Source organism: Sphaeramia orbicularis, chromosome 7, assembly GCF_902148855.1.
Source record: "Sphaeramia orbicularis chromosome 7, fSphaOr1.1, whole genome shotgun sequence".
Classification (NCBI taxonomy): domain Eukaryota; kingdom Metazoa; phylum Chordata; class Actinopteri; order Kurtiformes; family Apogonidae; genus Sphaeramia; species Sphaeramia orbicularis.
In genome coordinates, this window is record NC_043963.1 from 19,648,462 (window position 1) to 19,661,408 (window position 12,947).

At 35.9% G+C, this 12,947-nt stretch overlaps 1 protein-coding gene across 1 annotated transcript; it reads left to right on the forward strand.

Moving 5' to 3' along the window:
- The first annotated feature begins 535 nt into the window (after positions 1-535).
- LOC115422803 (taste receptor type 1 member 1-like) lies at positions 536-11,080 on the forward strand. Its single transcript, XM_030139352.1, has 6 exons — positions 536-717; positions 3,781-4,096; positions 4,194-4,916; positions 5,810-6,016; positions 7,638-7,758; positions 10,149-11,080. Exons 1-6 carry the CDS (start codon positions 536-538, stop codon positions 11,078-11,080), a joined length of 2,481 nt encoding a protein of 826 aa, XP_029995212.1.
- The last annotated feature ends 1,867 nt before the right edge of the window (positions 11,081-12,947 follow it).

The following is a 12,947-nucleotide window of genomic DNA, read 5'->3' on the forward strand; positions in this document are numbered from 1 at the left end:
CTGAACATAAAGCAAGTGTGTCCATCTACTGTCATTGATCCAAGTCCATGGGTTTTACTGGTCAATCAATGCTGTAGACGATGACCGTGTTTCCACGGTAACTACGGAGCTTCTGAACATCCAAATGGGTCATATCTTGAAAAGATAAAAAGCTGTATTTTACACCAATTATTTTCATGGATTGATAGAATTAGTGGATCAACAGGTATTAAACATTTTAGATCAGTAGATGGTTTTGGTCACTGGTGGCTGTTTGGGTCTTTATGGGTTAAGAAACTTTTTTTTTTACATTTAATTTTCACTCTTTCTAAAAGGAGAAGTCTAAGTTGTTCCAAACTGCAGGGAAAAAAATTGTGAGGGAGCGTTTAGTTTTTAGTTTGTTACTTATCATGAGACAGGGAGACTGTGTATTTATGATGCTTTTGCATACTGATTTGTAAATCCCAACCACAACTTCACCAGCTTTGTACCTTATTAAAGGCAGACACAAAACCCACTAGAGTTCACATCTAATTGATAAACACTGACTGCAGCAATGAAACATTACCTCATCTCTTTGTTTCTACTGGATTATTTGTTGCAGGCAGTGACTCAATGCACCAATCCAACCTCAGAGTTTCATCTGGAAGGAGATTTTTTGATAGGTGGACTTTTTGATATCCATGATGTCAGAGACCCTGTGGTTTTTGGCAGACCAGAGGCCATCGACTGCTCCAGGTTAGTCTTTCCATTCTACAACTCATCTTAATCAATCATTGCTGCCTTCAAACTCCATTTCCAGAACACTGGGGACAATAGAAATTAAAATCTGTTATTTTCTAATTTGTTTGAACCTTCATTTAACTGACAAGAGATCTGTAATGTTTTCACTGACCAACTTACTTGAATTTTGTATATACAGACAAATTCATTGCCTTTGTCAACCACTTTCAAATAATATAAGCTGCACTGAATTTAGGTCATTCACCAACTACAGTCCATAATATTATGGAAATAAACCTCAGTGTGCAAAGGCAAAAGGAATAATGAATGTTTGTTACTTTCCCTCAGATGGCGTTGTATGAGAAACTGTGGTAAATACAGCAGAACATGGGCTGAGAAGCATTTTTGACTACCTTTGTCAGTCCACAACTACATCATCAAACGCAAACTAAAACTTTCACTCTTGTCAGTTCTGTGCAAAAAAGATGTCAAAAATGTTTCTCCTGTCTTCTAATATCTCCTTGTTAAGGTTTTGCCCTAATTTTAATACCACAGGGCAATCCTCATGTGCACGTTCTACCAAAAACACTTCTCTCATGATAATCCTGCACTCAGCACCAGCCAAGTCAGGTGTGATTTGTTTAAAGCAGGGGTCTCAAAGTCACGGTGCAGGGGCCAATTGAGGCCCGCGGGATGATATTTTGTGGCCCCCTACATGGCATCAAAGTTTAGCGTTACTAGTGCAGCCTGCACGTCGTTCTCAAACACATATTTTTGCTTAGTCTTGCCACGCTATTATTTTATTTATTTTTGTCACTTATGGGCTACCCTAGATAGTCTAGCAGTTTCCGGTGGCATTTGTTTTCAATGGTTGTCAAGCTAGCCAACCACAAAGTACCTGGGGAAGTATGAACGTCAGTCACTTAGTTGAAACATATTCAGGAGTGACTCCAAGTGGACGGAAAATATATGCCATCACTTGTTTCCAGTCATGTCTCTCTCCAAACGTGCCGTGAAGAGGAAGTCTGGCAATGAGCACAGGCAATTTCAGGAAAAGTGGGAGACAGAATATTTTTTGTCAAGCACAGGGGTACCCCTACGTGTCTCATATGCAAAGAGAAAGTTGTGGTGTATAAGGAATACAACGTCTGACGTTATTACTCAACTAGACATTCTAGTTTACAAAATACCACAGAGATGAGGAAAAGAACCTGGTTGCCAATCTTAAAAAATGTCTATTGAGGCCACAAGATTTATTCAACAAAGCAAGTAAAGAGAATGAAGCAGCAGTTGAAGCTAACTACATGGTGAGTGAGATGATTACTAGGACCGGAGAGGCATTCAAAGAAGGCGAGTTCATCAAAAAGTGCACATTACTCACTGTGAGTAAAGTAAAGAAACCCTTTTTTTGTGGAATACTTAATGCAGCCCAGCCTGACAGACTCTACCTCTAGTGGCCCTCAGGTAACTTGAGTTTTAGACCGCTGGTTTAAAGGGTATCTGGAGTGAACTTTCATTACTAGCTATTTCAAAAGATCACGTATAATACTCGCAGTTCCATCAGGTAACATACATCAAAGTCCCTTGTCAAGTATGTGCAAGTACTAAATCACTACTTGGTCATCCATGGTCAGTGACATGTTGCCTCCTTCATGGGCTGTTCCAGCACTGGTAGTGACGCAGATTCATTGTATTGTCCGACTACCTGGGCTGTGATGGACTGGTCATTGACCCCGTGCAGCAGACATGAGTCTAAGATGACACATTATCAGCCAGTGCTGGGTCGCCTCCATAGGACAATGGCGGAGTTCAAAGCTTATGGCACAAACAACAAGCGATCACCTGGAATCAACACGGGTTCATCACTTCTGGTCGACAATGGCTGCTCCTCATAGATTCTACCCCTGCGTGTAATTCACATAATAAAAAAGGTCCAGTGTGGTGCATCTATGGTGATTTTTTACTGAATTTGTGCCTCTCTACACAAAGCACAATTAATATCGTAAGCATGACCAGTACAGGTATACTTTGAAGAGCTATAAACAACACAGATAATCAAGACCTATCTCTAGCACTGACACAGCGCAAACAAAGTGTGGAGATACTGTAGCTCTGGCTAGATGAGACAACATGAAGGGTGCACAAACAGTAGCTTTGATAATCTGGGGGTGCATCAGTGCTCACATGACTGACCTGCACATATTGGAGTTTTAAAGACATATACTGCCATCAAGTCGACGTCTTTTCCATGGAAGTCTGTAGGTATTTTAGTTGGACAATGGCAAGATTCAAAACCACAGAGCAAGGGCGTGTGTCTTCTAAGAGGATCAGCCATCACGTACTGTTGAGCAGCTGCAGAAATAATAAACCACAACAATTCCACTTGGAAAACTGCATCAGTGTTCTCAGTTTCCAAATGATTAAAAGGCCATTGGACACAATAGTAACTAATATATTATATAAATATATTCACAAAATACAATTTAGTTGGTCAGAGAAAATGCTGAATATCTCCTCTTTGTAATGTAGGTAGTAAATAAAAGTTCAAACCGCTTACACATTAGTTTTCATTGTACAGTCGCAGAAAAAATATTAGACCATCAAAAGTCATAAGAAACAATGGTTATGCAATCAAGTACTAACTCCTGTGTGTATCATGTGACTAAAACAGACAGAAAAGAAAACATGGAATGCCTAAAAGCACTGTTTTTGTCAGGACAATGACATAGATATTGATGTAAGAACTGAAATGATTTTGGTTATTATCAAGAAAACCATGGAAAATGGATAGATATCAGCTCTGAAATTAAACTCTTTTAAGCCATTTTTGTTGTTATCATTATATTTGTCCAGACAAATGTACCTTTAGTTTTACCAGGCATTAAAATGAACAAGAAATTGAAGAAAACAAGCGTGGTCTTATAATTTTTTCAGCAACTGTATTTTAGAAACCTGCTGTTAGATGTGAACGTAGTCTACCATTTTTAATAGATTAAAACAAGTGCTGCTAATAATTCTGAAGTAAACAGACATTTCTACATTCATTTCTCCCTGTTGTTATCCTCTTTTTGTCCTTAGGCAGCTCTTCAGTCTGACAAATTATCGGAGGTTTCAGGTGATGAGATTCTCTGTGGAGGAAATCAACAACTCTACCAGCCTCCTGCCAAATATCTCTCTGGGCTATGAGGTATTTGACCACTGCTCCGAGACTCACAGTTTCCCAGATATTTTTAACCTCATCTCAGTCAACGGCTTGATCCGCCCTTGGGGTGATCCACAAAAGCAGGAACAACACAAGCCCAAGGTGCCTAAAGTAATATCAGTGGTTGGTCCACGGACAAGTAATCAAGCCTTGACTGTAGCTCCTCTGATTATGATGGACCTCATTCCTATGGTACATTTTCTTACCTATTTGAAGTTATTTTTCCTATATTAATACAACATTGCGTGCCATTTGTCAATTTACAAATGTCTCTAAACTCCTTTGCCAGGTCAATTATGGATCTTCTACTTCCGCCTTTTCAGAAAATTTGATGTATCCCTCCTTTCTACGAACAGTGCATTCCAATAAACACATGATAGAAGTGGTTGTACTGATTTTGCTGCACTTCAACTGGCGCTGGGTCTCTTTTCTTAACAGTGACAACAATTATGGCAATGACGGCCGGGATCTTTTTATAAAGAGAATTAAAGATACAGAGATTTGCCTGGCTTACACCAAAGAGCTCAGTCAAAACACAAATTACTCTCAAGTGCTCACACAGATAGACGAACAGAGCATCTATGTCATTATTGTTTTTGCTCCAGAAAGATATGCTGAGCTACTCATTGAGTCAGCGATAGAGCTGAACGTGACAAAGAAGGTGTGGATAGCAGTGGAGGCCTGGTCCTTAAACAAGAAGCTTCCCAAGGAGAAAGGAATCCAAAATATTGGAACTGTACTCGGGATCTCTGAACCTATGGTGATGATACCGGGCTTTGATGAGTTTGTCTATTCTTTCAAAGAACAGAGTTATTGTGAAAATGAAGACCAACGGTTTTGTAATCAGATTTGCAACTGCAGTGACTTGAGTGCAAGAGAAATCATTGATGCTGATCCTTCTTACTCTTTTCCTGTTTACTCGGCCATATATGCCATCGCACATGCACTGCACAATACGCTGCAATGTGGAAGTGGAGAATGTCAAAGGAATGTTACAGTGGAGCCATATATGGTAAGAATATGACTAATCATACTCTAGAGCTGCGACTAAGCATTTATTGCAGTGTTTTTCAACCTTGGGGTCAGCTGGAATTCAAATGGGGTCCCTGAAATTTCTAGTAATTGATTAAAAAAAACCAAAAAAACATACTAATAAAAAATATATGGTGAATTGACAGAGACAATCACAATCCATAAAAGACTTGACAAACTGTGAAGCTGAAACTGAAGCACTGTGGTTCTGTTTATCTTTCAAATGTTCATTGTGGTCAGTTTCAGATGCTGCAGCTCTTTCATAATTCATAGTTTGAGTTCTTGTTTGTTCAGTATTAATTGTCAGCCTTGTAAATCCAAGCTGGACTGACTGTACATATCCTGACCAAGGAAAATCAAATTCTCACTTTGTGCAGTAATCTACACCTGGCTTTTCTGCCTCTGTCCATAATAATATATATTATAAAGACTAAATGTGTCTAAAATTAATGTTTATGTGTAACATAGTATAGCAAACTATTAAATAATCAAAAATAAATTAATTTTAGCAAAAAAAGTCTCAGTTTTGAATGTCTGGGGTCACCAGAAATTTGTGATGTTAAAATGGGGTGACGAGTTAAAAAAGGTTGGGAACCACTGATTTATTCCCATTATAGATTAATCTGCTGGTTGTTTTGTCTTCATTCATAAACTATGTATAAAAGGTTAAATGAAAATGTGATTAAAGCTGCTCATAATCTCCTGTAACCCAGAGGGACATCTTGAGAGTACAATTGTTGCACAAACATGATAACAGAGGTAGATGTAATGGAAATACTACCAGACGGGCATCAAAGTGCAGATCTGGGAGTATTTTATCATCTTATTGTTAAAGTCAAAGAAATACATGAGTGTGTTTGTGCTCTGTTTCAGGTTCTGGCACAGCTGAGGAAGTCCAACTTCACACTTTTAAACCAGAGGATCCATTTTGATGCTGATGGTAACCCAGAGTTTGGATCCTATTCTATTATTTTCTGGAACCAGAGTGGTGAGGCAGAGGAAGTTGGGTTTTATCGTGCTGAACCATCAGTCACTTTGTTCATCAACAACAGCAAAATTAAGTGGTACACAAATGGAGAGGTATGTGGTTCTTTTTTGTACTCAGGTGTAACATATATTACAGTACATGAGTTCATCAAGTTTTATATTATCACAAAAAAAATCCATCACTACAGAGAGATGTGGAAGTTTGTTGTAGCATTGTTTGTGTATAATTTCAAGACTTTTCCTGGATAATAAAGGGAAGTGCATCATATAATGAAAGTAGACATGTACGACTTATTAATCAAAACCAAAAAAACTACCAGACCTCTGTCTTTCATGGTCTTATTTCATTTGAAGTGAAAAAAACAAACAAAAAAACCCACCTGTTTTTGATACCTATCACTCCTTAGCTAATTGACTCCTATTTGCATTCTCCATAAAGGAAAATAAATGACTGGGAATGCACAGAAGTGAACTCATGCAAAAACTATAACTTTAAACATAACATGGACAAGCCAAATATAATAGATTAGGGGTTGAAAGATTTATATTGGATGTTGGAAAGCCCCAGTTAAAAATTTTTAAAAAAGATGCGTAAGATACAGTTTACATGAAATCAAAATGCATAATTTCTAACATTTTTCCAATTTATTTCTACATAACTCATAGTAGAGCTCAGTATTATTACAATTGCATACCTTCCGGTGGGTTCATTCCGCTCTCTACAATGTTTCCTCAAGTGTGTCTCATTTCCACAACTGTCAGTGTGTTGTAACTGCAACTGCAGACAAAACAAGAAAGAAACACTGGTATAAAGTAAACTACATAGTATTACATCTCAGTGAGGAGACGCTACTGAGTTGCAGCACTAGAGAAACACATCTTTGAAATAAAAACTGCACCAAAGTTACATTTATGAAGAAATTTAGGATTTATGACCAGGGAAGTCCTGCACCATAAGGTTAGTAGTTGCTTAGATGTAAATTTTAATGTACTGGTTCATTACCAAAACACTAAGATGCATATCCAGTCCAACATACCAACACACATTCCTATAATAGACGTTTAAAGAAAAGTAAAAAGATAAATATGCCTTGATTCCCTGTTAACCTGTGAGTGTGATTCTCATGTTGGTCTGTTGCTACACAGAAAATCTACCTGAGTAAAATTTACTCACACTGAAGAAAATTTTACTCTACTCAGATAATATTTGGTCCCTCTCTAAAAAGAGTAAAAGTTACTCTTTGGGTGGAGCTCTCCAAACTCAATATAGAGTCAAATTTGCTCAATATAGAGTCTCAAATTTGCTCAATATAGAGCCAAATTTACTCAACATAAAGTCAGATTTATTTAGTATAGAGCCAAATTTACTCAATATAGAGTCAAAGTTACACAATAAAGAGCCAAATTTACTCAATATACAGCCAAATTTACTCAATATAAAGTCAGATTTACTCAATATAGAGCCAAATTTACTCAATAGAGTCAAATTTGCTCAATATAGAGTCAAATTTACACAATATAGAGCCAAATTTACTCAATATAGAGTCAAATTTACTCAATATAGAGCCAAATTTACTCAATATAGAGTCAAATTTACTCAATATAGAGCCAAATTTACTCAATGTAGTAAAATTTACTTTTTTGGAGGAAAATACTTTTGGCTCTGGAAAAAATGCTCAGTAATTTTTCCTGTGTATGTAACTGTCTTGCACAGGCACCAACATCACTATGTTCTAAAGAGTGTCCTGTGGGACATGCAAAACACCAAGATGGAATCCACAAATGCTGCTTCAATTGTGAAATCTGCCCAAATGGAACTTACATCAACAGCACAGGTAAATATAAACAGGTAAAAAATTAGAGGCTGATATATACACATCACTATAGATCACCTTCTGTTATGACATTCTTGGTCCAATCTAGAGATTTTTCAAATAACTTATCGCAAAGTTTAAGGGTTTAAGACAGAAGTGTCAAATTCATTTTTGTCCAGGGGCCATATTCAGCCCAATATGATCTGAAGTGGGCCATACCAGTAAAATAGCAGAATGAAAAAAGTAAAATTACATTATGAAAGTGTTTACATCTACAAAGTTTCCTTAAAAATGTGAATAACATGAACAACCTGAAATGTCTTAAGAAAAATAAGTGCAATTTTTACAATATTATTCCTCAGTTTATCATTTACACAAGTGCATTACAACTTACAGATCACAGTGAATCTACAAATGCACAAAATATTTGGTAACAAGCAGAATATTCTTAAAATTCCACTTACTTCTCTTAAGACATTTCAGATTGTTCATATTTTTTCAGGTTCTTCACATTTTGTATGAAAGGACAGTTTGTAAATTTCAACATTTTTACGTAATTTTACTTTTTGCACTAAAGAGAAAAATGTGGACTTGTCATTATCTATAAGTTATTATGCTGGTATTTTACTGCTCTGATCCACTTTATATCATAACAGTCTGTATGTGACACCTGAACTAAAAGGATTTTAACACCATTGATTGTTAATATTAACCGTCTTTGAGTACCTAGAAAAGAGCTATATAAAACTGATGTATTATTATTATTATTATTATTATTATTATTATTATTATTATTATTATCATTATCATTATCATTATCATTATCATCATCATTATCAATAATAATAATAATAATAATAATAATAATAATAATAATAATAATAATAATAATAATAATAATATCTTTTGTGGAAATTTTGCATTTCATGAATTCATCCTGTGGGCCGGATTGGACCTGTTGGCAGGCCGGTTTTGGCCCACAGGCCATATGTTTGACACCTGTGGTTTAACCCATAAAGACCCAGTGCTACTTTTGTGGCAGTTCCCAAATGAATTTTTCTCTCAATTTATCTTTTCTCAAGTGATTTATTACAATATCACCCTTTGTATTTTGCATTTTAAGTGAAAATCTGGTATTTTCCTATATTTAATTTATTGATCACGTAGATGTTCATAAAAACTCAGATTTTGAGGGTTATTATATCAGGAACAAAAAAACCCACTGAACAAAGTGACTTTTTCAGTAAAACGCATCAGCAACTGAACATAAGCTAAGTGTATCCATCCAGTATCATTGATCCAACTCCATGGGTTTCACTGGTGAATCAATGTTGTAGAACAGGGGTGTCAAACTCATTTTAGTTCAGGGGCCACATTCAGCCTAATATGATATAAAGTGGGCTGGACCAGTAAAATAATATAAATAATAGGATAAGAACTTATAAATAATGTCAACTCCAAAGTTTTTTTCTCTGTTTTTCAATGAAAAAAGTCAAATTCCGTAATGAAAATGTTTACATCTACGAACCGTACTTGAACATAACACGAACAAATATGAACAACCTAAAAATTCTTAAGAAAAATAAATGCAATTTTAACAATATTACGCCTTAGTGTATCATTTATACATGTGCATCACAACTTACAGATCACAGTGGATTTACAAATACAAAAAACTTTCAGTAAGAGGCAGAATACTGGTACAATTCCATATACTTCTCTTAAGAGTTTTAAGGTTATTCACATTTTTTGTAAAAGGCTAGTCTGTAAATGTAAACATTTTTGTGTAATTTTACTTTTTTTTTTTAAACTACAACACAGAGAAAAAAATTATAGTTTTCATTATTTATAGGTTATTATAATAGTATTTTACTGTTTTTTTGTTTTTTTTTTATTGTTTATTATTAATTTACTGACCCACTTGAGATTGAATTGACCTAAAATGATTCGAACATCCTTGATTGTTAATATCTTCAGTGTAATTTCTGCATTTCACAAATTCATCCCAGGGGCCAAATTGGACCCTTTGGCAAGCCGGTTTTGACCCCCGGGCCGCATGTTTGACATCTGTGTTGTAGAAGATGATGGTGTTTCCATGTTCGCTACGGAGCCTCTGAACGTCCAAATGGGTCATATCTGATGACCATGAAAAAATGATAAACTGTATTTTACACCAATTATTTACATGGATTTATAGGATTAGTGAATCAACAAATATGAAACATTTTATATCAGTAGATGCTTTTGGTCACTGGTGAATGTTTGGGTCTTTGTGGGTTAACATGTTATAAGTTGTTGCCGGTAATTTTTAATGTTTTGCTTGTTTTTTTGTGGACAACAGAAAGAATAGGGGCTTTGAAGCAAATTAACGAATAAAGCTACTGATGTTCTTCTCTCTTTTTCCATCACAGTGGATCCAGAAAACTGTGTTGAATGTAACAGTGAGACAGAATGGTCCGGAGAAGGAAGTACCTCATGCAACCTGCGATTGGTGGAGTACGTCCCATTCACAAGCGGAGGGGCTATAATAAACCTGATTGCCACCGGGGCCTTCGTTGGCTTCACAGCGGCCGTGTCTGCGCTCTTTGCCATCAACTACAACACTCCTGTGGTCAGATCAGCTGGAGGACCCATGTGCTTCCTGATTTTAGCCTGCCTCTGTCTGTGTAGCGTTAGCGTGTTCTTTTACTTTGGTAAGCCAAGTGCTTCTTTTTGCATCATGAGGTATTTATTATTTTTTCTTTTCTACACACTCTGTCTGGCTTGTTTTGCTGTACGGTCCTTTCAGATTGTTTGCATCTTCAAAATAGCTGCCAAATACCCTGCACTCCAGAGTTGGTGGATGAAATATCACGGACAGTGGTTGTTCATTCCAGTTGTGTTTGTGACTCAGGCTTTTTTACTTACTGTTGAGTACCTTCATGCACCGCCTAAGCCTTTCAATGAAACTACTTGGGCGTATAACAAAATCATACTCAGCTGCGACATGAATCTAAGTGGAAGCTCTGTTTCTTTGCTCCTGATTGTATCTTTGTGCTTCTTTTGCTTTATTTTCTCCTACATGGGGAAAGACCTTCCAAAGAATTACAATGAGGCCAAAGCCATAACCTTCTGTCTGGTCCTGCTGATTCTCACCTGGATCATCTCTGCCACTGCCAACATACTATACCATGGGAGACACCTACAAAGTCTGAATGCCATGGCAATACTCTCCAGTCTCTACTCTTTTCTGTTGTGGTATTTCCTCCCAAAATGCTACATTATCATTTTTCAGCCCAGTAAGAACACACAGCAGCACTTTCAGGGCCTCATTCAGAGTTATACTAAAACTATTAGTCAGTAATAGGCCCTTTTCGTACGTGGTTTTAATAAGAAAATCATATTAGCTATTAAAAGACATAGAAAGTAATTGTAAATAGGTCTGGTCTTTAACAAAATTCACTTTAATGACTAGAAATGTAAGTCATGTTTGATGCTGCTGCTCAGTTTTAACGCTTGTTTTTATATTAATTTTCAATGCTAGCAAGCAAACGAACATACTGTACGCGAGTCGTATTTAAAAGTCCTTTTGTACTGTATCTATGTACTGTATAATGTACGGCCATTATAGACAAGCTTTACTATCAGCCAAATAAAAATGAGCAAGAGTTTGCACTTCTATGCAAATTTTCTTATCTTATTTCGTTCTTCAGGTGAAAATTGAGGAGATGAATGTGTAGAGAAACAGCTTTCATGTTTTTTACAGTTTCGTTAATAGGGTGAATTGACCTAATGTGGGACAATTAAGCTTTATATTATATATTATTACCCCCTTGAAAGGCAGGCAAGGGGTACTGCTTTTGGTTCAGTTTGCTTTTTTGTTTGTTTCTTTGTTAACACTCTGGCAGCAAAACTATTGGTTGAATTCATACCAAATTCGGTTTATAGATTGCCAGTGACTCAGAATAGATATGATTACATTTTGGGAAAGTAGGTCAAAGTTCAAACTTTATGATTTTTTAAAATCTCCCCAATTACTTATGATACTTATGATGGGCAAAATATGTACAAGGGGTGGGGTTCCACTCATTATTATTATTATTATTATTATTATTATTATTATTATTATTATTATTATTATTATTATTATTATTATTATTACCATGTTGGCTTAACATTGTAATATACTACAGAAGTCCGAAATACAAAAATTGTCCCCATTAGGGCAATCCACCCTACTAAAAGTTTAAGACTACATGTTAGAAATATGGGTGATCATCTATGAATACATAGACTGTATTTTTTTTTTTTAATATATAGTTTACAGTACTGCGCAAGTGTCTAGGACCACCTTTAGCTTTGTAGTTTTTGCAGGGTTGAAATGAACATACATAATTTTTTCTGATTCTCTTTTCTTCAGATGCAACCACAAAATTCTGGAAATATGTGCAAACAAAAGACAAACAAAAAACTGAACCAAATTGGTTCTAAAGGTTATTTGGTACTTTTCACTGCTGTAAATACTTCCCATCTATCCAGATATGATCCACATATGCCTTTCTTAAGACAAAAATTAAGAAAGGCATATGTGCCATTATAACTTGACTAAACCAACAAACCTAATGTTGGCCTAGACTTTTACACAGTATTGTATGTGGTGAATGACACTGTATTGCCTTTGAACACTTTGTTGAAAGTGAATTATTGTGTTCACAGCTTTAACACAAACAGTAACTGTGTACATGAAACTGATCCTGTTCGGTCCTTTACCCAGTTTAAATGTAATATTACATGTATGTATGAAGCTGAAAGTGTGATATAATAAAAACCTAAAATGGAATGTAAAGCTGCTGTAACAATAATTTCACCACATGGTGGCACCACTAAAATGCTGTCTACATAGTGTGCACTTTAACACTATATGGACTGTCATTATTACTTATAACATTATTTAACAGGATATAACACACATTATGCAGTGCTATTCATTACTGACAATGTAGACCTTATTTTCAAAAGAAACACACATTATTATAAAACAGGTGGAAGGTTTAGTCAAATATTTTGCCATCTGAGGAGTATTATGCAACTATATACTGCTACTCTACTGCATCTCCGAGGCAATTATAGTACTTTTTACTAGACTACATTTCTCTGGGAGCTTTGTACTTGTCACATTATTTCATCCCATTCCTATCCACAGAAAATGATGTATAACCCAATGTCTTCAT